Raw genomic sequence first — 27011 nt, 5'->3', positions numbered from 1 at the left:
TTTTAATTAACTTGAGTATTTCTTATATACATTTCGAGTGTTATTCCCTTTCCCGGTTTCCGGGCAAACATCCCCCTCCCCCCTCCCCTTCCTTACGGGTGTTCCCCTCCCAACCCTCCCCCCATTGCCGCCCTCCCCCCATAGACTAGTTCACTGGGGGTTCAGTCTTAGCAGGACCCAGGGCTTCCCCTTCCACTGGTGCTCTTACTAGATTATTCATTGCTACCTATGGGGTCAGAGTCAAGGGTCAGTCCATGTATAGTCTTTAGGTAGTGGCTTAGTCCCTGGAAGCTCTGGTTGCTTGGCATTGTTGTACTTTTGGGGTCTCGAGCCCCTTCAAGCTCTTCCAGTTCTTTCTCTGATTCCTTCAATAGGGGACCTATTCTCAGTTCACTGGTTTGCTGCTGGCATTCGCCTCTGTATTTGCTGTATTCTGGCTGTTTCTCTCAGGAGAGATCTACATCCGGCTCCTGTTGGTCTGCACTTCTTTGCTTCATCCATCTTGTCTAATTGGGTGGCTGTATATGTATGGGCCACATGTGGGGCAGGCTCTAAATGGGTGTTCCTTAAGTCTCTGTTTTAATTTTGCCTCTCCCTTCCCTGCCAAGGGTATTCTTTTTCCTCATTTAAAGAAGGAGTGAAGCATTCACATTTTGATCATCCGTCTTGAGTTTCGTTTGTTCTAGGGATCTAGGGTAATTCAAGCATTTGGGCTAATAGCCACTTATCAATGAGTGCATACCACGTATGTCTTTCTGTGATTGGGTTAGCTCACTCAGGATGATATTTTCCAGTTCCAACCATTTGCCTACGAATTTCATAAACTCGTTGTTTTTGATAGCTGAGCAATATTCCATTGTGTAGATGTACCACATTTTCTGTATCCATTCCTCTGTTGAAGGGCATCTGGGTTCTTTCCATTTTCTGGCTATTATAAATAAGGCTGCGATGAACATAGTGGAGCACGTGTCTCTTTTATATGTTGAGGCATCTTTTGGGTATATGCCCAAGAGAGGTATAGCTGGATCCTCAGGCAGTTCAATGTCCAATTTTCTGAGGAACCTCCAGACTGATTTCCAGAATGGTTTTACCAGTCTGCAATCCCACCAACAATGGAGGAGTGTTCCTCTTTCTCCACATCCTCGCCAGCATCTGCTGTCACCTGAGTTTTTGATCTTAGCCAATCGCACTGGTGTGAGGTGAAATCTCAGGGTTGTTTTGATTTGCATTTCCCTTATGACTAAAAATGTTGAACATTTCTTTAGGTGTTTCTCAGCCATTCGGCATTCCTCAGCTGTGAATTCTTTGTTTAGCTCTGAACCCCATTTTTTAATAGGGTTATTTGTTTCCCTGCGGTCTAACTTCTTGAGTTCTTTGTATATTTTGGATATAAGGCCTCTATCTGTTGTAGGATTGGTAAAGATCTTTTCCCAATCTGTTGGCTGCCGTTTTGTCCTAACCACAGTGTCCTTTGCCTTACAGAAGCTTTGCAGTTTTATGAGATCCCATTTGTCGATTCTTGATCTTAGAGCATAAGCCATTGGTGTTTTGTTCAGGAAATTTTTTCCAGTGCCCATGTGTTCCAGATGTTTCCCTAGTTTTTCTTCTATTAGTTTGAGTGTGTCTGGTTTGATGTGGAGGTCCTTGATCCACTTGGACTTAAGCTTTGTACAGGGTGATAAGCATGGATCGATCTGCATTCTTCTACATGTTGCCCTCCAGTTGAACCAGCACCATTTTCTGAAAATGCTATCTTTTTTCCATTGGATGGTTTTGGCTCCTTTGTCAAAAATCAAGTGACCATAGGTGTGTGGGTTCATTTCTGGGTCTTCAATTCTATTCCATTGGTCTATCTGTCTGTCCCTGTACCAATACCATGCAGTTTTTATCACTATTGCTCTTTAATACTGCTTGAGTTCAGGGATAGTGATTCCCCCTGAAGTCCTTTTATTGTTGAGGATAGCTTTAGCTATCCTGGGTTTTTTGTTATTCCAGATGAATTTGCAAATTGTTCTGTCTAACTCTTTGAAGAATTGGATTGGTATTTTGATGGGGATTGCATTGAATCTGTAGATTGCTTTTGGTAAAATGGCCATTTTTACTATATTAATCCTGCCAATCCATGAGCATGGGAGATCTTTCCATCTTCTGAGGTCTTCTTCAATTTCTTATCTCAGTGTCTTGAAGTTCTTATTGTACAGATCTTTTACTTGCTTGGTTAAAGTCACACCGAGGTACTTTATATTATTTGGGTCTATTATGAAGGGTGTCGTTTCCCTAATTTCTTTCTCGGCTTGTTTCTCTTTTGTATAGAGGAAGGCAACTGATTTATTTGAGTTAATTTTATACCCAGCCACTTTGCTGAAGTTGTTTATCAGCTTTAGTAGTTCTCTGGTGGAACTTTTGGGATCACTTAAATATATTATCATGTCATCTGCAAATAGTGATATTTTGACCTCTTCTTTTCCGATCTGTATCCCTTTGATCTCCGTTTGTTGTCTGATTGCTCTGGATAGAACTTCAAGAACTATATTGAATAAGTAGGGAGAGAGTGGACAGCCTTGTCTAGTCCCTGATTTTAGTGGGATTGCTTCAAGTTTCTCTCCATTTAGTTTAATGTTAGCAACTGGTTTGCTGTATATGGCTTTTACTATGTTTAGGTATGGGCCTTGAATTCCTATTCTTTCCAGGACTTTTATCATGAAGGGGTGTTGAATTTTGTCAAATGCTTTCTCAGCATCTAATGAAATGATCATGTGGTTCTGTTCTTTCAGTTTGTTTATATAATGGATCACGTTGATGGTTTTCCGTATATTAAACCATCCCTGCATGCCTGGGATGAAGCCTACTTGATCATGGTGGATGATTGTTTTGATGTGCTCTTGAATTCGGTTTGCCAGAATTTTATTGAGTATTTTTGCGTCGATATTCATAAGGGAAATTGGTCTGAAGTTCTCTTTCTTTGTTGTGTCTTTGTGTGGTTTAGGTATAAGAGTAATTGTGGCTTCGTAGAAGGAATTCAGTAGGGCTCCATCTGTTTCAATTTTGTGGAATAGTTTGGATAATATTGGTATGAGGTCTTCTATGAAGGTTTGATAGAATTCTGCACTAAACCCGTCTGGACCTAGGCTCTTTTTGGTTGGGAGACCTTTAATGACTGCTTCTATTTCCTTAGGAGTTCTGGGGTTGTTTAACTGGTTTATCTGTTCCTGATTTAACTTCGATACCTGGTATCTGTCTAGGAAATTGTCCATTTCCTGAAGATTTTCAAATTTTGTTGAATATAGGTTTTTATAGTAAGATCTGATGATTTTTTGAATTTCCTCTGAATCTGTAGTTATGTCTCCCATTTCATTTCTGATTTTGTTAATTTGGAAACACTCTCTGTGTCCTCTCGTTAGTCTGGCTAAGGGTTTATCTATCTTGTTGATTTTCTCAAAGAACCAACTTTCGGTTCTGTTGATTCTTTCTATGGTCCTTTTTGTTTCTACTTGGTTGATTTCAGCTCTGAGTTTGATTATGTCCTGCCTTATACTCCTCCTGGGTGTATTTGCTTCTTTTTGTTCTAGAGCTTTTAGGTGTGCTGTCAAGCTGCTGACATATGCTCTTTCCTGTTTCTTTCTGCAGGCACTCAGCGCTATGAGTTTTCCTCTTAGCACAGCTTTCATTGTGTCCCATAAGTTTGGGTATGTTGTATCTTCATTTTCATTAAATTCTAAAAAGTTTTTAATTTCTTTCTTTATTTCTTCCTTGACCAGGTTATCATTGAGTAGAGCATTGTTCAATATCCACGTATATGTGGGCATTCTTCCCTTATTGTTATTGAAGAAGAGTTTTAGGCCGTGGAGGTCCGATAGCACGCATGGGATTATTTCTATCTTTCTGTACCTGTTGAGGCCCGTTTTTTGACCAATTATATGGTCAGTTTTGGAGAAAGTGCCATGAGGAGCTGAGAAGAAGGTATATCCTTTTGCTTTAGGATAGAATGTTCTATAAATATCTGTTAAGTCCATTTGGCTCATGACTTCTCTTAGTCTGTCGACATCACTGTTTAATTTCTGTTTCCATGATCTGTCCATTGATGAGAGTGGGGTGTTGAAATCTCCCACTATTATTGTGTGAGGTGCAATGTGTGTTTTGAGCTTTAGTAAGGTTTCTTTTACGTATGTAGGTGCCCTTGTATTTGGGGCATAGATATTTAGGATTGAGAGTTCATCTTGGTGGATTTTTCCATTGTTGAATATGAAGTGTCCTTCCTTATCTTTTTTGATGACTTTTAGTTGGAAATTGATTTTATTTGATATTAGAATGGCTACTCCAGCTTGCTTCTTCTGACCATTTGCTTGGAAAGTTGTTTTCCAGCCTTTCACTCTGAGGTAGTGTCTGTCTTTGTCTCTGAGGTGTGTTTCCTGTAGGCAGCAGAATGCAGGGTCCACGTTGCGTATCCAGTTTGTTAATCTATGTCTTTTTATTGGGGAGTTGAGGCCATTGATATTGAGAGATATTAAGGAATAGTGATTATTGTTTCCCTTTATATTCATATTTGGATGTGAGGTTATGTTTGTGTGCTTTCATTCTCTTTGTTTTGTTGCCAAGACGATTAGTTTCTTGCTTCTTCTAGGTTATAGCTTGCCTCCTTATGTTGGGCTTTACCATTTATTATCCTTTGTAGTGCTGGATTTGTAGAAAGATATTGTGTAAATTTGGTTTTGTCATGGAATATCTTGGTTTCTCCATCAATGTTAATTGAGAGTTTTGCTGGATACAGTAACCTGGGCTGGCATTTGTGTTCTCTTAGGGTCTGTATGACATCAGTCCAGGATCTTCTGGCCTTCATAGTTTCTGGCGAGAAGTCTGGTGTGATTCTGATAGGTCTCCCTTTATATGTTACTTGACCTTTTTTCCCTTACTGCTTTTAATATTCTTTCTTTATTTTGTGCGTTTGGTGTTTTGACAATTATGTGACGGGAGGTGTTTCCTTTCTGGTCCAATCTATTTGGAGTTCTGTAGGCTTCTTGTATGTCTATGGGTATCTCTTTTTTTAGGTTAGGGAAGTTTTCTTCTATGATTTTGTTGAAGATATTTACTGGTCCTTTGAGCTGGGAGTCTTCACTCTCTTCTATACCTATTATCCTTAGGTTTGATCTTCTCATTGAGTCCTGGATTTCCTGTATGTTTTGGACCAGTAGCTTTTTCCGCTTTACATTATCTTTGACAGTTGAGTCAATGATTTCTATGGAATCTTCTGCTCCTGAGATTCTCTCTTCCATCTCTTGAATTCTGTTGGTGAAGCTTGTATCTACAGCTCCTTGTCTCTTCTTTTGGTTTTCTATATCCAGGGTTGTTTCCATGTGTTCTTTCTTGATTGCTTCTATTTCCATTTTTAATTCCTTCAACTGTTTGATTGTGTTTTCCTGGAATTCTTTCAGGGATTTTTGCGATTCCTCTCTGTAGGCTTCTACTTGTTTATTAATGTTTTCCTGTGTTTCCCTAAGTGTGTTCATGTCTTTCTTGAAGTCTTCCAGCATCATGATCAAATATGATTTTGAAACTAGATCTTGCTTTTCTGGTGTGTTTGGATATTCCATGTTTGTTTTGGTGGGAGAATTGGGCTCCGATGATGGCATGTAGTCTTGGTTTCTGTTGCTTGGGTTCCTGCGCTTGCCTCTCGCCATCAGATTATCTCTAGTGTTACTTTGTTCTGCTATTTCTGACAGTGGCTAGACTGTCCTATAAGCCTGTGTGTCAGGAGTGCTGTAGACCTGTTTTCCTCTCTTTCAGTCAGTTATGGGGACAGAGTGTTCTGCTTTCGGGCGTGTAGTTTTTCCTCTCTACAGGTCTTCAGCTGTTCCTGTGGGCCTGTGTCTTGAGTTCACCAGGCAGCTTTCTTGCAGCAGAAAAGTTGGTCTTACCTGTGGTCCCGAGGCTCAGGTTCGCTCGTGGGGTGCTGCCCAGGGGCTCTCTGCAGCGGCAGCAACCAGGAAGACCTGTGCCGCCCCTTCCGGGAGCTTCAGTGCACCAGGGTTCCAGATGGTCTTTGGCTTTTTCCTCTGGTGTCTGAGATGTGTGTGCAGGGAGCAGTCTCTTCTGGTTTCCCAGGCTTGTCTGCCTCTCTGAAGGTTTAGCTCTCCCTCCCACGGGATTTGGGTCCAGAGAACTGTTTATCCGGTCTGTTTCTTTCCGGTTCCGGTGGTGTCTCAGGCAGGTGTCCTGCTGCTCCTGGGCCCTCCTCCACGGGAGCCCAGAGGCCTTATACAGTTTCCTCTTGGACCAGGGATGTGGGCAGGGGTGAGCAGTGTTGTTGGTCTCTTCCGCTCTGCAGCCTCAGGAGTGCCCACCTGACCAGGCGGTTGGGTCTCTCTCTCACCGGGTCTGGGAGCAGAAAGCTGCTGTGGGCCGGGATCCGCGGGTGTGGGACTTCCGGTAAACACAGAACGTGCCCGGTCCTAGAGTAATTCTGCTTCCGTGTGTCCCAAGCTCACCAGGCAGCTTTCTTGCAGCAGAAAATTTGATCTTACCTGTGGTCCCGAGGCTCAGGTTTGCTTGTGGGGTGCTGCCCAGGGGCTCTCTGCAGCGGCAGCAACCAGGAGGACCTGTGCCGCCCCTTCCGGGAGCTTCAGTGCACCAGGGTTCCAGATGGTCTTTGGCTTTTTCCTCTGGCGTCCGAGATGTGTGTGCAGGGAGCAGTCTCTTCTGGTTTCCCAGGCTTGTCTGCCTCTCTGAAGGTTTAGCTCTCCCTCCCACGGGATTTGGGTGCAGAGAACTGTTTATCCGGTCTCTTTCTTTCCGGTTCCGGTGGTGTCTCAGGCAGGTGTCCTGCTGCTCCTGGGCCCTCCCCCACGGGAGCCCAGAGGCCTTCTACAGTTTCCTCTTGGGCCAGAAATGTGGGCAGGGGTGAGCAGTGTTGGTGGTCTCTTCTGCTCTGCAGCCTCAGGAGTGCCCACCTGACCAGGCGGTTGGGTCTCTTCAGTATTTCTTATATACATTTCAAGTGTTATTCCCTTTCCCGGTTTCCGGACAAACATCCTCCTCCCCCCTCCCTTTCCTTATGGGTGTTCCCCTCCCAACCCTCCCCCCCATTGCCGCCCTCCCCCCATAGTCTAGTTCACTGGGGTTTCAGTCTTAGCAGGACCCAGGGCTTCCCCTTCCACTGGTGCTCTTACTAGGATATTCATTGCTACCTATGGGGTCAGAGTCCAGGGTCAGTCCATGTATAGTCTTTAGGTAGTGGCCTAGTCCCTGGAAGCTCTGGTTGCTTGACATTGTTGTACTTTTGGGGTCTCGAGCACCTTCAAGCTCTTCCAGTTCTTTCTCTGATTCCTTCAATGGGGGACCTATTCTCAGTTCAGTGGTTTGCTGCTGGCATTCGCCTCTGTATTTGCTGTATTCTGGCTGTGTCTCTCCGGAGCGATCTACATCCGGCTCCTGTCGGTCTGCACTTCTTTGCTTCATCCATCTTGTCTAATTCGGTGGCTGTATATGTATGGGCCACATATGGGGCAGGCTCTGAATGGGTGTTCCTTCAGTCTCTGTTTTAATCTTTGCCTCTCCCTTCCCTGCCAAGGGTATTCTTTTTCCTCATTTAAAGAAGGAGTGAAGCATTCACATTTTGATCATCCGTCTTGAGTTTCGTTTGTTCTAGGGATCTAGGGTAATTCAAGCATTTGGGCTAATAGCCACTTATCAATGAGTGCATACCATGTATGTCTTTCTGTGATTGGGTTAGCTCACTCAGGATGATATTTTCCAGTTCCAACCATTTGCCTACGAATTTCATAAACTCGTAGTTTTTGATAGCTGAGTAATATTCCATTGTGTAGATGTACCACATTTTCTGTATCCATTCCGCTGTTGAAGGGGATCTGGGTTCTTTCCAGTTTCTGGCTATTATAAATAAGGCTGCGATGAACATAGTGGAGCACGTGTCTCTTTTATATGTTGAGGCATCTTTTGGGTATATGCCCAAGAGAGGTATAGCTGGATCCTCAGGCAGTTCAATGTCCAATTTTCTGAGGAACCTCCAGACTGATTTCCAGAATGGTTTTACCAGTCTGCAATCCCACCAACAATGGAGGAGTGTTCCTCTTTCTCCACATCCTCGCCAGCATCTGCTGTCACCTGAGTTTTTGATCTTAGCCATTCTCACTGGTGTGAGGTGAAATCTCAGGGTTGTTTTGATTTGCATTTCCCTTATGACTAAAGATGTTGAACATTTCTTTAGGTGTTTCTCAGCCATTCGGCATTCTTCAGCTGTGAATTCTTTGTTTAGCACTGAACCCCATTTTTTAATAGGGTTATTTGTTTCCCTGCGGTCTAACCTCTTGAGTTCTTTGTATATTTTGGATATAAGGCCTCTATCTGTTGTAGGATTGGTAAAGATCTTTTCCCATTCTGTTGGTTGCCATTTCATCCTAACCACAGTGTTCTTTGCCTTACAGAAGCTTTGCAGTTTTATGAGATCCCATTTGTCGATTCTTGATCTTAGAGCATAAGCCATTGGTGTTTTGTTCAGGAAATTTTTTCCAGTGCCCACGTGTTCCAGATGCTTCCCTAGTTTTTCTTCTATTAGTTTGAGTGTGTCTGGTTTGATGTGGAGGTCCTCGATCCACTTGGACTTAAGCTTTGTACAGGGTGATAAGCATGGATCGATCTGCATTCTTCTACATGTTGCCCTCCAGTTGAACCAGCACCATTTGCTGAAAATGCTATCTTTTTTCCATTGGATGGTTTTGGCTCCTTTGTCAAAAATCAAGTGACCATAGGTGTGTGGGTTCATTTCTGGGTCTTCAATTCTGTTCTATTGGTCTATCTGTCTGTCTCTGTACCAATACCATGCAATTAATCACTATTGCTCTGTAATACTGCTTGAGTTCAGGGATAGTGATTCCCCCTGAAGTCCTTTTATTGTTGAGAATAGTTTTAGCTATCCTGGGTTTTTTGTTATTCCAGATGAATTTGCAAATTGTTCTGTCTAACTCTTTGAAGAATTAGATTGGTATTTTGATGGGGATTGCATTGAATTTGTAGATTGCTTTTGTTAAAATTGCCATTTTTACTATATTAATCCTGCCAATCCATGAGCATGGGAGATCTTTCCATATTCTGAGGTCTTCTTCAATTTCTTTCTTCAGAGTCTTGAAGTTATTATTGTACAGATCTTTTACTTGCTTGGTTAAAGTCACACCGAGGTACTTTATATTATTTGGGTCTATTATGAAGGGTGTCGTTTCCCTAATTTCTTTCTCGGCTTGTTTCTCTTTTGTGTAGAGGAGGGCTACTGATTTATTTGAGTTAATTTTATACCCAACCACTTTGCTGAAGTTGTTTATCAACTTTAATATTTCTCTGGTGGAACTTTTGGGATCACTCAAATATACTATCATATCATCGGCAAATAGTGATATTTTGACTTCTTCTTTTCCGATCTGTATCCCCTTGACCTCCTTTTGTTGTCTGATTGCTCTGGATAGAACTTCAAGAACTATATTGAATAAGTAGGGAGAGAGTGGACAGCCTTGTCTAGTTCCTGATTTTAGTGGGATTGCTTCAAGATTCTCTCAATTAAGTTTAATGTTAGCAACTGGTTTGCTGTATATGGCTTTTACTATGTTTAGATATGGGCCTTGAATTCCTATTCTTTCAAGGACTTTTATCATGAAGGGGTGTTGAATTTTGTCAAATGCTTTCTCAGCATCTAATGAAATGATCATGTGGTTCTGTTCTTTCAGTTTGTTTATATAATGGATCACGTTGATGGTTTTCCGTATATTAAACCATCCCCGCATTCCTGGGATGAAGCCTACTTGATCATGGTGGATGATTGTTTTGATGTGCTCTTGGATTCGGTTTGCCAGAATTTTATTGAGTATTTTTGCATCGATATTCATAAGGGAAATTGATCTGAAGTTCTCTTTCTTTGTTGTGTCTTTGTGTGGTTTAGGTATAAGAGTAATTGTGGCTTCATAGAAGGAATTCGGTAGTGCTCCATCTGTTTCAATTTTGTGGAATAGTTTGGATAATATTGGTATGAGATCTTCTGTGAAGGTCTGATAGAATTCTGCACTAAACCCGTCTGGACCTGGGCTCTTCTTGATTGAGACCTTTAATGACTGCTCCTATTTCCTTAGGAGTTATGGGATTGTTTAACTGGTTTATCTGTTCCTGATTTAACTTCGGTACCTGGTATCTGTCTACGAAATTGTCCATTTCCTGAAGATTTTCATGTTATTTTGAATATAGGCTTTTAGAGTAAGATCTGATGATTTTTTGAATTTCCTCTGAATCTGTAGTTATGTCTCCCTTTTCATTTCTGATTTTGTTAATTTGGACACACTCTCTGTGTCCTCTCGTTAGTCTGGCTAAGGGTTTATCTATCTTGTTGATTTTCTCAAAGAACCAACTTTTGGTTCTGTTGATTCTTTCTATGGTCCTTTTTGTTTCTACTTGGCCGATTTCAGCTCTGAGTTTGATTATTTCCTGCCTTCTACTCCTCCTGGGTGTATTTGCTTCTTTTTGTTCTAGAAATTTTAGGTGTGCTGTCAAGCTGCTGACATATGCTCTTTCCTGTTTCTTTCTGCAGGCACACAGCGCTATGAGTTTTCCTCTTAGCACAGCTTTCATTGTGTCCCATAAGTTTGGGTATGTTGTACCTTCATTTTCATTAAATTCTAAAAAGTTTTTAATTTCTTTCTTTATTTCTTTCTTGACCAGGTTATCATTGAGTAGAGCATTGTTCAATTTCCACGTATATGTGGGCATTCTTCCCTTATTGTTATTGAAGACCAGTTTTAGGCCGTGGTGGTCCGATGGCACACATGGGATTATTTCTATCTTTCTGTACCTGTTGAGGCCCGTTTTTTGACCAATTATATGGTCAGTTTTGGAGAAAGTACCATGAGGAGCTGAGAAGAAGGTATATCCTTTTGCTTTAGGATAGAATGTTCTATAAATATCTGTTAAGTCCATTTGGCTCATGACTTCTCTTAGTCTGTCTACGTCTCTGTTTAATATCTGTTTCCATGATCTGTCCATTGATGAGAGTGGGGTGTTGAAATCTCCTACTATTATTATGTGAGGTGCAATGTGTGTTTTGTGCTTTAGTAAGGTTTCTTTTACATATGTAGGTGCCCTTGTATTTGGGGCATAGATATTTAGGATTGAGAATTCATCTTGGTGGATTTTTCCTTTGATGAATATGAAGTGTCCTTCCTTATCTTTTTTGATGACTTTTAGTTGAAAATTGATTTTATTTGATATTAGAATGGCTACTCCAGCTTGCTTCTTCTGACCATTTGCTTGGAAAGTTGTTTTCCAGCCTTTCACTCTGAGGTAGTGTCTGTCTTTGTCTCTGAGGTGTGTTTCCTGTAGGCAGCAGAATGCAGGGTCCTCGTTGCATATCCAGTTTGTTAATCTATGTCTTTTTATTGGGAAGTTGAGGCCATTTATGTTGAGAGATATTAAGGAATAGTGATTATTGCTTCCTGTTATATTCATATTTGGATGTGAGGTTGTGTTTGTGTGCTTTTCTTCTCTTTGTTTTGTTGCCAAGACGATTAGTTTCTTGCTTCTTCTAGGGTGTAGCTTGCCTCCTTATGTTGGGCTTTACCATTTATTATCCTTTGTAGTGCTGGATTTGTAGAAAGATATTGTGTAAATTTGTTTTTGTCATGGAATATCTTGGTTTCTCCATCTATGTTAATTGAGAGTTTTGCAGGATACAGTAACCTGGGCTGGCATTTGTGTTCTCTTAGGGTTTGTATGACATCAGTCCAGGATCTTCTGGCCTTCATAGTTTCTGGCAAAATGTCTGGTGTGATTCTGATAGGTCTGCCTTTATATGTTACTTGACCTTTTTCCCTTACTGCTTTTATTATTCTTTCTTTATTTTGTGCGTTTGGTGTTTTGACTATTATGTGACGGGAGGTGTTTCTTTTCTGGTCCAATCTATTTGGAGTTCTGTAGGCTTCTTGTATGCCTATGGGTATCTCTTTTTTTAGGTTAGGGAAGTTTTCTTCTATGATTTTGTTGAAGATATTTACTGGTCCTTTGAGCTGGGAGTCTTCACTCTCTTCTATACCTATTATCCTTAGGTTTGATCTTCTCATTGAGTCCTGGATTTCCTGTATGTTTTGGACCAGTAGCTTTTTCTGCTTTACATTATCTTTGACAGTTGAGTCAATGATTTCTATGGAATCTTCTGCTCCTGAGATTCTCTCTTCCATCTCTTGTATTCTGTTGGTGAAGCTCGTATCTACAGCTCCTTGTCTCTTTTTTGGTTTTCTATATCCAGGGTTGTTTCCATGTGTTCTTTCTTGATTGCTTCTATTTCCATTTTTAATTCCTTCAACTGTTTGATTGTGTTTTCCTGGAATTCTTTCAGGGATTTTTGCGAATCCTTTCTGTAGGCTTCTACTTGTTTATTAATGTTTTCCTGTGTTTCTCTAAGGGAGTTCTTCACGTCTTTCTTGAAGTCCTCCAGCATCATGATCAAATATGATTTTGAAACTAGATCTTGCTTTTCTGGTGTGTTTGGATATTTCGTGTTTGTTTTGATGGGAGAATTGGGCTCCGATGGTGTCATGTAGTCTTGGTTTCTGTTGCTTGGGTTCCTGCACTTGCCTCTTGCCATCAGATTATCTCTAGTGTTACTTTGTTCTGCTATTTCTGACAGTGGCCAGACTGTCCTATAAGCCTGTGTGTCAGGAGTGCTGTAGACCTGTTTTCCTGTTTTCTTTCAGCCTGTTATGGGGACAGAGTGTTCTGCTTTCGGGCCTGTAGTTTTTCCTCTCTACAGGTCTTCATCTGTTCCTGTGGGCCTGTGTCTTGAGTTCTCCCGGCAGGTCACTTTCAGCAGAAAAGTTGGTCTTACCTGTGGTCCCGAGGCTCAAGTTCGCTCTCGGGGTGCAGCCCATGAGCTCTCTGCTGCGGCAGCAACCAGGAAGATCTGCGCCGCCGTTTCCGGGAGCTTCAGTGCACCAGGGTTCCAGTTGGCGTTTGGTGTTTTCCTCTGGAATCAGTAATGTGTGCAGAGTGCAGTCTCTCCTGGTTTCCCAGGCGTGTCTGCCTCTCTGAAGGTTTAGCTCTCCCTCCCATGGGATTTGGGTGCAGAGAACTGTTTATCCGGTCTGTTCCTTCAGGTTCCGGCGGTGTCTCAGGTGCAGGGGCCCTGCCACTCCTGGGTCCTCCCCCACGGGAACTCAGAGGCCTTATACAGTTTCCTCTTGGGCCAGGGATGTGTCACGAGTTTTAATGCACAAATTATATAATACCTACCATCTTACATGTCTTTCAGTATTAAAAGTCTTTATAATTGTTAAAACCAGGATGGAGCGATGGCTTAGCCAGTAAAGGAACTTACTGCCAATGTTAGTGGCCTGAGCTCAATCCCTGGAACCTCCATGGTAGGATAAAACTAAGTCCTGAAAGATGTCATCTCACCTACACACACGGGCCATGGCATGCAGAAGCCCACATACACACACACAAACACTAAATCAATCAATAACCAGCCAATCAAAAATAAGATACAATAATTCTTTAAAGCAGACTTAAGATTACAATAACTATTGAGTTTAAAAGTTAGAAATTGACACCGACCGATCTTTATTAATTGGATATTTTATGTATTTACATTTCAAATGTTATCCCCTTTCCCGGTTTCCCCTCTGCAAACCCCCATCACATCTTCCCTCCCCCTGCTTCTATGAGAGTGCTCCTCCCACCCACCCACGCACTCCTGCCTCAGCACCCTGGCATTCCCTTACACTGGGCACCGAACTTTCACAGGACCAAGGGCCTCTCCTCCCATTGATGCCAGATAAGGACATCCTCTGCTACACATGCAGCTGGAGCCATGAGTCCCACCATGTATACTCTTTGGTTGCTGGTTTAGTCCCTGGGAGATCTGGGGGTATGGTTTGTTCATATCGTTGTTCTTCCTATGGGGTTGCAAACCCCTTCAGCTCCTTCAGTTCTTTCCCTAACTCCTCCATAGGGGACACCACGCTCAGTTGGCTGTGCCTCGTGGTTGGCTGCGAGCCTCCGCATCTGTATTTGTCATGCTCTGGCTGAGCCTCTCAGGAGAGAGCTATATCAGGCTCCTGTCAGCAAGCACTTCTTGGCATCCACAATAGTGTGTAGATTTGGTGTCTGTATATGGGCTCTGGATGGCCTTTCCATCAGTCTCTGCTCCACCCTTTGTCTCTGTATTTCCTTTAGACAGAAACAATTCTGAGTTAAGAATTTGGAGATGGATGGGTGGCCCAATCCCCCAAAAGGGAGCCTTACCTAACCTCTGGACATGGTCTCTACAGGTTCTTCCTCCCCTGTGTTCGGCATTTCAGCTAATCTCATCCCTGTTGGGTCCTGGGAGCCTCTTGCTTTCCTGGCATCTGGGACTTGCTGGTGGCTACTCCCAGTTCCCCATCCCCATTGCTACACACCTCTGTTCAATTTCCTGACCCTATACTTCTTTACCATCTCCTCCCATACCTTCAGTCTTCTCTTCAGTTGATGTGCCTTGCCCTTGAATGACCTTATAAAAATTTAAAATAAAAGTTTCCAATGTGTGTTTGTCTTCCAACCCTCTTACTTGTTACCTGTAGCAAAGAGGAAACAGAAGCGAAAACAGGTGGTGGCATTCCCAGGCTAAACACATTATAATGTTTAAAGAATAACAAAGCAGGAGATTGAATTACCGGTTGGGGGTGGTTGATTAATATTAATAAAAGGACAGACTCTTTCCCAGAATTCTAGTCTTGCCTGGCTTTACTTGGATCCTACAATTACTGCACAATTCTTTAATATTTAAAAACAAATCTTGAGTCTAGAGATGGTTCCGAAGTTAAAAGTGCTTCTTGTTCTTGCAGAAGAGCTGGTCCAATTCCCAGCACCTACATAACAGCTCACAGACATCTATAACTCCAGTCCCAGGGGATCCAACACCGTTATTTTACCTAAGAGGGCACTGCATACATGTGAAGCACATATATTCATGTAGGCAAACACTCATACATGTAAAATAAAGTAAATCTGAAAAATTTTAAGCCTTATGAAAAGTATAACACATAAAAGAACATGGTCTCAAAACCCACATAGAACGCAACCAGATAACGTGTCCTCCCTATCATTGATTCTCTTCCTGGCATCCTCTAAACACTACTGATGGAATCATTCAGATACTACATGATGTTGTAAAGATCGTCCCTCTTCACTTGCCTCTGTTTTTATCTGGGCACTTGAACCACATTAATCAATTGTAAAACTAATAATTTATATTTTGCTACAAAGAATCCATGACGGTGTTCATTTTCCTATGATTTATTTTAATATCACCTTGTGCTTTGCTTTAATGGATTACCATAGTAATTTTGCCTCCCTGGCTGTGGGGCTTGCTTTTAATTTTATTTTCCACCATAAACTATTCTTTTCATATCATTTCACCTTGCAACAATATTAAATAAACATGAATTCCACAAAGGCTCACAGCTTTTGACTATAAATTGAATGAAACAAGCTAATCTAAGTAGGATCTACCAGGTTACATGGAAAACATTTTCCTCCAGTGTTTATAAAGAAAGATCAAAACTGTTACTATATAGATTATACATGTAATTTCTTTATTTATTCTGAAAATTTTTTATTTTGTTATTTTTTTTTCTCATTTGATATACTTTTGTTTTTCATTCATTTTAAACTTGTGTACATAAAAGTAACAAACTTTCTTCATTTTTTTTTAAATTTTTGGGTACTTTTTAATTTACATTTCCTAGTTTGCCATCCATAAACCCCTAGGATTACCCAAGTTATTTTGTTATTATAATTGAAAGACTGTTCAATATAGGATTATTGGTATATGCCATTACATACACATACATAATAAAAAACTGACTTAACATAGTTTGGTGCCAAGACAAGTTGGGTTCATCTTCAAAAGATGCATACCCCTTGAAAAGAAATTCTGTTATTTTGATGCTTCAAGGCATTTTATTAAGTATATAATCTCCCTCAAGGATGCAGAAGCCTAAAGATGTTGAGTGCCTCCATCAGTTTCACCAAGCTAGTAAACGGGAAAGCCACAATCAGAACTTTTACCTTGTCCAGGAATGATTTGCAGACTGTAGTTCAAAGAATATTCCTACTGTAATAGGAACAGTGAGTAATTTGGAGAAATGTATGCAGTATAATGTATATTTTCCACTTTTAGATTTAAGTTTTACAGCTCTGTAGTTTATGTATTGAAAGCTTTAATCCAAAATTATTGTCATGCAGATAATGTCTAGCATAAAACTCATGATGTTAAAAATCCTAGTTTCAGAAGGGTCTAAATCTAAATCCACACTGTCCTGTCTGACTAGTTACTTAGTCTTCCCTTTAAAGTGATGTTTTAAAGTGAAATAAAACTTTCAGCAACTGAACCAAGATATTCTCTCTCTCTCTCTCTCTCTCTCTCTCTCTCTCTCTCTCTCTCTCTCTCACACACACACACACACACACACACACACACACACACACACTGGATGTTTGTGGATGGAGAGAATAGACTGTCTTGCAGAGGACCTGAGTTCCATTCCCACATCAGGCAACTCACAATTGCCTTTAACTCTAGCTCCAGGGGATCAGATCCCTCTACTCCACACCATGGATACCTATTTTCAAATGTTCATATCCACACAATAAAATGAAATTGCTTTTTAATCTGGGGGAAGGAGGTTGACACATGGGATAACATAGATACTATTGAGAAGCCCATAATAGTTCTGGCTTTTCCATTCATTTACAAGGACTGCCATGTGCAGGCTCCATGACCACACCATCACAACTCTGTTTTAGTCCTCATGGCCAGGCTACTGAGGTAAGGATGTGTGGTGAGTACAGTGAAAAACTCCGTGACCATCTAAATCTGCAGAATATAAGCATGAAGAAGATATCAGACTTAACAGGTTTTCATCTTGTTTCATCTTGTTCCTTTCCTAGCTTCCAGAACTTTGATCCTCCTCACACCTTGAACTCCCCACCCCCATTTAATTCTTTATATTTAATATAAAAAGAACATTTTCTGCTAAAACCATAGTGTCAAAGGGGGATATTTTTAAGCACAATAAATAGACTTTGTCACATATCTTTGATGGCTACCATTCTTTTTTTTTTTTTTTCATTTTGAATTTAAAAAAGCAAAACACAACCAAAAGTTTGGGATAGTTGGGAGGATATGCTTGGTACATGTGTTATTTTGACTAATTCAAAGTGAGTAGGGAATTGTAGATAGATTTATCTTGTACTATGTTTGAGAAACTAAGATGTGGTCTTGACATTTTACTACTTTTATCGACATTTATATCCCAGGTTGAAAGGAACTTCTGAATTTCCTTTCATAAAGCTGTTAGCACCAAAGCCCGGAGCCCAAGTTAGATCATCAGGGCACATGGTTGAAAAAAGAAACAACTCTCTTAAGTGGTCCTCTAACCTGAACATGTGTGCTGTAGCATAAACACACACACACACACACACAGAGAGAGAGAGAGAGAGAGAGAGAGAGAGAGAGAGAGTGAGAGAAGCATGCATACCATGTACAAAAACACACACAGCACAAAACAGATAGGAGTTCTTAATATACAGAGAATCAAAATGCTTAAGTAAAGGAGCACACAGCAGCCATAAAATAGGCATAAATTGTCTAGAAATAACACATAGGTTTGTTTTGTTTGTTTTAGTTTGTTTGTCTGGTTGGTTGGTTCAGAAATTAATAGAGACTAAAATTTCAGTGCCAACTTCTATGAGTTAATGAATAATTACTGGCAGTTGTTCTCAGAAATGTTGCTGGGGAAGATGGACATAGAGGAAAAGAACAAAAACTACTTTCTAATGTCTGATTTGAAAAAACAGACACAAGAAAGTGTGTTTTGAATAGTTGTCCAAAACTGCAAGTGAATAACTTGTAAATAGGTGTATTCCTTTTATATATGAGCTAATTATATGAAAGGCAAATTAAAAGTACTGCTTGTGAAAACACTACTGTGATCTAACATGGGCACCAGGCTTGGTGCCAACTGCCATTACCCACCAAACCCACTGATCCAGACTCTTGCTTTACAAAAGGAATTGCAGAAGTTCCATTCAACCTGAAACATAAATGTTGCTAAAAGTAAAATGTCAATCCCATATCTTAGTTTATCTTTATTAGCATAGGGAACTAAGGAGTGTGTTTTTCTTTAGATTGCAAGCTCACTAAAAATAAAGCAGCACACAATTTAGATAGGTTTTTGGATTGCCCAAAAGCTTAAAATATCAACAGTCTAGTCATAAATCTCGGGAACCTATTTTTTCAATGCTAAAGAAGAAAGAGCATTCTCTGGTGTGCTACTGGCTTCAGGGAAGCAAGAAGAGTGTAAAGAAACACATGAAATGCTGGCAGGAGTAAGCAGATCGAAGGCCCCAGCTGCTTGATGGGAAATTTGTTCAGCTGCTTCCAATTTCTTTTTACCCATACTCCTTGAAAAACAGCTTGAAGTTTTAAGCTTTCTAATGGCAACATGAGAAATTTACCACTGATAAATCTGTTTGTATTCTCTCACACTTTCCTTACTGATAGGTGTTCTGGGGCAACACTTCCCTTGTCCTTAAAAAAGGAACAAAGTACAGTTTCAACTTATTGGACACTATTAAAATTAATGCCTAGTACTTTCACATAATTCCATTTCATTGTATGTTTTATGTTCAAAGATAATCAACCCCCATCTTCTGGATGACAAGACAGAAGCTAACATCAGAGAACTGGTATGGCATAAAAACAATCACAATGTTCTGGAAATGACACATGGTGATCTGTTAGAAGTATTTCTGCTCCAAATCCTTCTTGTCTGGCATATGGGAAAATGGTGAATAAAATTCCTACATACCGTGGAGCCTGGGTAAAGGGCAATAAAAAGACCTAAAATTAGACATTTTCCCCATTGGCTCTTTAATCCTTACTGAAAATTTTAATTGCTTCATAAATCCATAAAATATACATATTTGTGCACTGTCATGATATTTTAAAGTGTGCTCATTGTGTGATGGCAAATGGAGTCAAGTATATCTATCTCTAAATATTTCTTGTTATCTTTTCTCTCTGATAAAAACACTCACAATTCCTTCTTTCAGCTTCTTGAGATGTACGGTACTCAATCATTATCTAGGTCAGCCTACTGTGTAACAGAACCAGAAAAGTTCTTACCTCCATCTGACTGTCCCTCAGTCCCCATTTGACTCTTACTTTTGTCAGCATTCTTTCTGTTCAGGATCCAGCTCACTGGGCACAAACAGAAAGGCAGCTGATTTCTGTGTCTTAACAATTTTCCTTTTCCTAATATATCACAATGTCTTGCCCACACAGACTCCTTTTAGCTTTGAAGAAAGAAGAGTTCCACATCAGGGCTCCTTTGCTCTCCAATGAAGGCAGGTGACAATCACAGGCATTCCTGCATAGACTGACGCATGACCGTTCCATGACATGGGTGAGGGGAAGGTTTTATTGTAGATATAAGAGAGACAACAGCTAAAAGCATCTGGAAGCATCGAGAACAGAGAAGGGAAAAGAAAAGTAGACTGAACATGGCCAGCAGACAGAGGACAAGGGAGAGAGAGGAGGAGAGACAATAGATTGAAGTTATGAAAGCAAGAAAAATGTGGCAGACAAAAAAGAGAGAAGAGGAGGGAGATAGAGAGAACATATCAAAATTAGCAAGAAAATAAGAGTTAGGGAAACCCGTGAGCTTAGGGTACAGGAGGAGATGGAAAGGGCTCGCATGGAGCTTGGAATGTGTGGGATAATGGGACTTGGGATAATGAAGGAGCCTGGAAGCCAGCGTGCACTTGACCATGCTAATAGGTACCACAGATAGCAATTTGCCTTTTGGGATTTGAGGATATAGAGTTTCCTTTGGAGCTGACAGTCCCATCTGTCATTCTTCTCTAAGGTCCGTTTCTCTAGAAAATCTTATCAAAGTAGTGTTAGTGAAGAATGGAGAATGTCATGGCGCCCTCCCATTCAGAAAGTCCCAGTACACATTTGGACTTACACATTTGGTTATTCAGCATCTGTAAATTCATAAGAGCCAATTCCCATAAATGTGCTCTAGACATCTGTAAAGAAGGAAAGGTACAAGCTACAACTTCATCCCTTCCTCTTGGCCGGCCAGCTTGCTGCCTTTAAGTTCTTACTGTTCTTTCCCCTCCACCCCTACCCTCACCTACACACCTTCAAAAATACAAATGCCTTCCCTAAGTTCCTCTGCCATTTTCATGTTCTACCCTTCTCACTAAGATGAGTTAACTGTAAACAGAGAACATCTCACAGGCCCTAAATACTGTGGATATAATTGGATCTCTAAGGCTTCTGTCTTCCTCTTAGAAGGGAACACTGTAAAGAAAGAAAACTCTGCCTTACTCATTTGCATACTTGAAAATTGAACATAGCAGCATAGCAGGTGTGGAGACTGTGATCAATAACTATGTGTTTGCAAAATATATGTCCACATTTATGTTCCTTTTTTTCTTGACCTCTAAAATTCTTCTTGTTTTCAAGTCTTGAGTATGAGAAATATACTCCTTGTTAGGTGATAAATCTTGGTCATTATTCAAATGTTTATGAATATGTGAGCATTTTAGAGTTTCTCAAGTAATATACTCATTAGTTAATCAGGACCTCATTAAAATTTCCCAAGTATGAGTTCTGTCTTAAGGTTTCTATTGCTGAGATCAAATATCATACTCAAAGAAACTTGGCAAAGAAAGAGTTTATTTCATCTTATAGCTTGGAGTCCACCATCCAAGTCAGAGCAGGAACCTGGAGGCATCAACTGATGCAGAGGCATTGGAGGGATGCTGCTCATGACTTGCTCCCCACAGCTTGCTCAACCTGCTTTCTTACAGAACCCATGGCCACCACCCCAGGGATGGTATCACCCACAAAGGGCCACACAAACTAAGAAAATGCCCTACAGGCTTGCCTACAGGCCAATCTTGTAGGCATTTTTTCAGTTGTAGTTCCTTTTCTCAGACAACACTAGCTTGTGTAGAATAACAACAACAACTACAACAAGTCAGCCAGGAAACTCTTCCAGCTGTTCAGAATAAGCTTTTACACATTAACTAGCAGCCAGTGTAAATCAAATGAAGTGCAGGTGGAACTGACCTCAGTTTGTAAGTTGGATTTTAAATCCATGTTTATAAATCTGTCTTTTCAAATGAGGATGATCTCCCTTTTGTTCTAGGCTGGTAGCAATCTCAGACTAGTCAGTACAATTATACTCACTCCGGACAAAAATAATGCAACCAACTGATTAGTGTGATGTCAGGAGGGGAAGAGAAAGGAGAGGAGAAATTCTTCCTCACTTTAGTACTCAGGGCCCCAACTCAGGACTCCCTAGGGATTGTCATACTTGAAGTAAAATTCTATTTTTGGTGTCCTTATTCTCAAGCCAAGCCAAATATTTCTACTTTCATTACAGAGTTAACTTGAGCTGGTTTCATTTTTTTAAAACATTCTTTAACCTTGACATTTCCAAATATTTTTGTGAGGAAAATCCAACTACTTTACAACTAACTACGTATGAGAGTAATAGCAAACAGGCAAGTTAATATGTACTAAAGTGTGGATGACTACTAACAAATAAAAGTTTTATGGAAAATGCAAAATATAAAGAATATTTATTTAAGGAAATTATATTGTTAGACTGGTGTTAAGTTCTGTAACTATAATTGAAGCAACAAAAAAAAAAGTAAAGAAGGAGAAGTCCTTCTGACTGACAAGACTGAGCCTATCTCCCTCAAACCATGGGTTCTGTCAAGTTACTCATAACATATACTGTCTTATAAACCACACATTCTATGGTGGTTTTTTGGCCTGTTATTTTCATTTCCTTGTTAATATTGCCAAAGTGACACTTAATGTTTTCCATGAGATTCTGTGAAAAACAAGACTATAAATTAGAGCTGATGAATCCCATAGAAAGTAGTCTCAGGTTTGTATACTCAGAACATCCACTTGCCATTCACTCGGGCATTGTCCACTCTCAATCGTGGAATCTGCATCAGTCCAGTGAGGATAATATGTCAATGTGCTTAAAGTGTCCAAACAGATGTCAAAGTTCCAAAACTACTTGGAAAAGTCGGGAAGATTTCACAGAAAATATGACGCATGGAGTAGATAATGCCTATGTGGAGTTGCTAATGTCCCTACCAGTGAAAGCAGGAAGGGGATAGATAGATAGATAGATAGATAGATAGATAGATAGATAGATAGATAGATAGATAATAGATAGATAGATAGATAGATAGATAGATAGATAGACAGACAGATAGATACAAATATAGGTATCTGGAGTTGCTAATGTCCCTACCAGTGAAAGCAGGAAGGGGATAGATAGATAGATAGATAGATAGATAGATAGATAGATAGATAGATAGATAATAGATAGATAGATAGATACAAATATAGGTATCTGTATACTATACAAAGGAAAAGACAATGAGGCTAAAACTAGACACTTAAAGAGGGACAATAGATTTAATTACTCAGGAAATGTACAGAGATCCCTTCTGTTCCTGAGGATTAGCACCTCAAATGCAGCAAGTCTTCTGCTATCAACTTTGATAGCTTAAAGAGCAGATGACAAACACAGGGATACTAGGAAGAACAATAGAATCATAGTTCTGTTCCTTTTCTTCTGCAGAGTATGTTTTCATAGTGGAATCCACAGTCACAGTAACACCTTCCTGGCTAGCTTCATGCTACTCACCCTACCATGCTACTCTTGCAGCATCTCAGCATTCCTCCCAGAACTTCCTGATGGGTTTCCATAATAGAGAATTTGAGGATTTTCAAAATCATGTAACTAAACAGATCAAGTGTTGATCATGGAGAAATATCCACAAAAGTCTCTGTGGAACACCTTTCCAAGCACCTGGACATCTACATACAATAAACAGTTGCCCCTGTTGTCCAAGACTAATTAAAGACGGGTCTTGTAAATAATCCTAGCCTACCCTGTTTGGTTGACATCCTTCCTACCCAAATAGCAAATTAGTTAACATCAACATTAAGTTCAGAAAGGGCCAATTGGGTTGAAAGTCCAGAACTGAGTTGGGGATTAAAAAAATAATAATAGGACTGTAGAGATGGCTCAGAGGTTGAGAGCACTGGCTGCTCTTCCAGAGTTCCTGAGTTCAATTCCCAGAAACCACATGGTGGCTCACAACCATTTGTAATGGGATCCAGTGCCCTCTTCTGGTGTGTCTGAAGACAACTACAGTGTACTCATACATAAAATAAACCTTTAAAATAATAATAATAATAATAAGCAGTTTCATTCTGATGCAGCCTGAAAACCATGGAAGGAATGTTATTCCCCAAAGCATTGAGCCTCCTTACTACCCCTCTTAAATCTATTCCCACAGTGACTGCTTAAGAGACAATGCTAATGATCTCTATACCAAGCAAAGGCTGAGAGAAAAAATAAATTGGTTGAAAATAAGATATGTATACATCACACTTTTAAGGTTAAAGATATATTAATTAGCTCTGCTTATAAGTCATCCAGAATAGCTAATTTAACTTTGTGATATTTTTCAAGACTTACAGATGGTATTGTTATTAATCAACTTGGAAGCTAGTGTTTGCCAACCTACACAGATTCATAACATTTTCCCCCAAAGACTAAAGTTGAATTACTAGAATTGTGATTAAGAATCAAAATTGCTTATTTGTAACTGATAATTACACTTTTAAAAGAATCTTTGTTTTCTCCAGGTGCATTTTAAATAGTGTCAGAGAGCAATTCACCTCGCCAAGGGAGACATGACCCTTAACTCCTCTACTGAAGATGGAATTAAAAGAATCCAAGATGACTGCCCCAAGGCTGGCAGGCACAATTACATATTTGTCATGATCCCTACTCTCTACAGCATCATCTTTGTGGTGGGAATATTTGGAAACAGCTTGGTGGTGATTGTCATTTACTTTTACATGAAGCTAAAGACTGTGGCCAGTGTTTTTCTTCTGAATCTTGCCCTGGCTGATTTATGCTTTTTGTTGACTTTGCCACTGTGGGCAGTCTATACCGCTATGGAATACCGATGGCCCTTCGGCAACCACCTATGTAAGATCGCTTCTGCCAGCGTCAGTTTCAATCTCTATGCCAGTGTGTTTCTGCTCACGTGTCTCAGCATCGATCGCTACCTGGCCATTGTCCACCCAATGAAGTCTCGCCTCCGCCGCACGATGCTGGTAGCCAAAGTCACCTGCATCATCATCTGGCTAATGGCTGGCTTGGCCAGTTTGCCAGCCGTCATCTACCGAAACGTATATTTCATCGAGAACACCAATATCACAGTTTGCGCTTTTCATTATGAATCTCAGAACTCAACACTCCCCATTGGACTGGGTCTAACAAAGAACATTCTGGGCTTCGTGTTCCCTTTCCTTATCATTCTCACCAGCTATACTCTTATTTGGAAAGCCCTAAAGAAGGCTTATAAAATTCAGAAGAACACGCCAAGAAATGATGACATCTTTAGGATAATTATGGCGATTGTGCTTTTCTTCTTCTTTTCCTGGGTTCCCCACCAAATATTCACTTTTCTGGATGTGCTCATTCAGCTGGGCATTATCCGTGACTGTGAAATTGCTGACATTGTGGACACCGCTATGCCCATCACCATCTGCATAGCTTATTTTAACAATTGCCTGAATCCTCTGTTTTATGGCTTTCTGGGGAAAAAATTTAAAAAATATTTCCTCCAGCTTCTGAAATACATTCCCCCAACGGCCAAGTCACACGCAGGCTTGTCAACAAAAATGAGCACTCTTTCCTACCGCCCTTCAGATAACATGAGTTCATCTGCCAAAAAGTCTGCATCTTTTTTTGAAGTGGAGTGAGAGGGTTCAAAGCCTGCAAGTGAAGTGATTTCCTGACAGCAGAAGCCAGAGGACCATTTGGGCTAAGCAGCTCACTCACTACCGAAGGAGTGTTCAACCTCCAGCAATCCTTTCAGGGTTGAAGCAGAGAAAGTGCTCAGTGTACACATTTTCAAAAGTGGGAAACAAAAGCTTTTTTCCCCTTTAAAACAAATTGGAGCAAAGCCACTGTTAACCGCCTTTTTTTGTTGACTGAATAACTGCTTTAAGGACAATGTCAGAAATTGAGTGGCTGTATGGATTTGGGGGTTAGGGAGGAGGTGTACTAGCAGAAACGTAATGTCTCCAGTCCCCTCTCAATTCTGTTACTTTTGATTTCCACTTGAAGGTATTTAGAAGCTATTAAATCTGTAGACAATCAAAAGGAGATGGGAGGTCAAGAGTTTCTAAGGGTCCAGGAAGCTACCCATCTGTTTAGTTACTAGTGACTATGACACCATTGTTCCTGACACAACACAGTTAAGACTTGCTAGACAGTAGTCATCAAGTTTCAAAATGCTTTGTGAAGTTCAGCCAGTGTCTTAAGAATTCAGAGCCATGTGCCAAAACAGTACCACAGAACAGCTTGCCTGAATAATGTCTTACTGTAGTTGCAAAGCCAAACTGCTTGTCAAGCTGTGATTCTGTCCCAGATAGTTGTGTCTTCCTAGTTGGATCAGTTTAATTTCATATCTAAGAAATGTATAATTTCATATCTAAGAAATGTATATGAAATGTATATGAAATGTATAATTTCATATCTAAGAAATGTTAAGCAGATTTATCATAAAGTATGTTTTATGGTTCTAAAAATGTATATTTTATATATGTTATGTATATCTATATCTCTAAGCTGTTGTTTGATTGAAGTTGTAGCAAAGTTGTATTTATCTTGAAATAAAAATTTATCATAATATATTTCATCCTCATTACTTAAAACATATACTGATTTATTTTTAATTAAACCATGATTAGACATGAAGATATTTTTTAAAGATGTATTTATTTATTTTATGTATATACACTGTTGCTGTCTTCAGACACACCAGAAGAGGGCTGTGAGACACCATGTGGTTGCTGAGAATTGAACTTAGGGGTCTCTGGAAGAATAATCAGTGCTCTTAACCACTGAGCCTTCTCTCTAGCCCTACATGAAGATATTTTTAAGCTTGGTTTAACTATAACTTAATATGGGTAGTTATATCTTTTTACATTTATTTATTGTGGGGACACACACCATGGCACACATCAGAGGAGAACTTGTGGGAGTCGGTTCTCTGTTCCCAGGACCCAGTGTAAGTCATCAATCAGACTTAAGGCAAGCACCTTTATGTATGGAAACATTTCAGTGAATGCTATGCATTTCTAAATCTTTCTTTTGAAACAATCTAGAAGAAAATACTTCATTTTAATGAACAACATGGAATAAACACATCCTTTTGCAATTTTCAAAGTTATTCTATATCACAGCAAAAACAGTCATTCTTATAACACAAAATAATACATTATTTTACCTAAAAATTTAATATTGGAATTTATTTAATTATGTACATGACCACTGTAAAAATATTTGAAGATATTTTAAAAATGATAAAGTAATTTAAAAGTCTTATTCAGTGTCCCAGTGGGAAAAAAAGATCACATTAACATTTCAACCCATTTGCTTCTGAATATGTTGTGCTCAATACACAAATCATTATGCTGAGTCATAACATGAATAGAATTTTATTTTTTCATTCAGTATCATAATCTCAGTGGCTTCTTACCCTAATAATTTTTTCTCCAAGATTGTAAGATTTGATTTTATGAACAAAAGCATACCTTTATGTATGGCTAATCACCATTTTGGAGCCCTTTATTTTGTTTTGTTTTCAGAATTGTAATTTCACTGAAATGAACATTCAAATACATGGATATGACAGATTTCTCATTCTCTAGCAAGTATAAATTGTATAAAGAATACAGAGTTTAAGTATTACTCAGTGTTCTCTAAAATGCATAAAACAATTTATAATATTGTCAACATGAGAAGTTTATAAAATTCCATTAGAGAGGACTTTGCTGTGTGCATGCAGAT

The 27011-nt window shown here is 39.9% G+C and overlaps 1 protein-coding gene across 1 annotated transcript in view; it reads left to right on the top strand.

Annotated features, from left to right (window-relative positions):
* Agtr1b (angiotensin II receptor, type 1b) overlaps window positions 1–25852 on the top strand; it is a 75258-nt gene extending 49406 nt beyond the window's left edge. The window contains exon 2 of the mRNA NM_031009.2: window positions 23789–25852. Within this exon, the coding sequence (NP_112271.2) occupies window positions 23837–24916 (1080 nt within the window). The 5' untranslated portion in view covers window positions 23789–23836 and the 3' untranslated portion in view covers window positions 24917–25852. The remainder of the gene's footprint in view (window positions 1–23788) is intronic.
* The last annotated feature ends 1159 nt before the right edge of the window (window positions 25853–27011 follow it).

This window comes from Rattus norvegicus, chromosome 2, assembly GCF_036323735.1.
Source record: "Rattus norvegicus strain BN/NHsdMcwi chromosome 2, GRCr8, whole genome shotgun sequence".
NCBI classification, from domain to species: Eukaryota; Metazoa; Chordata; class Mammalia; order Rodentia; family Muridae; genus Rattus; species Rattus norvegicus.
Note: the sequence above shows the minus strand (reverse complement) of the source record. Positions and strands in the feature narration are given on the sequence as shown.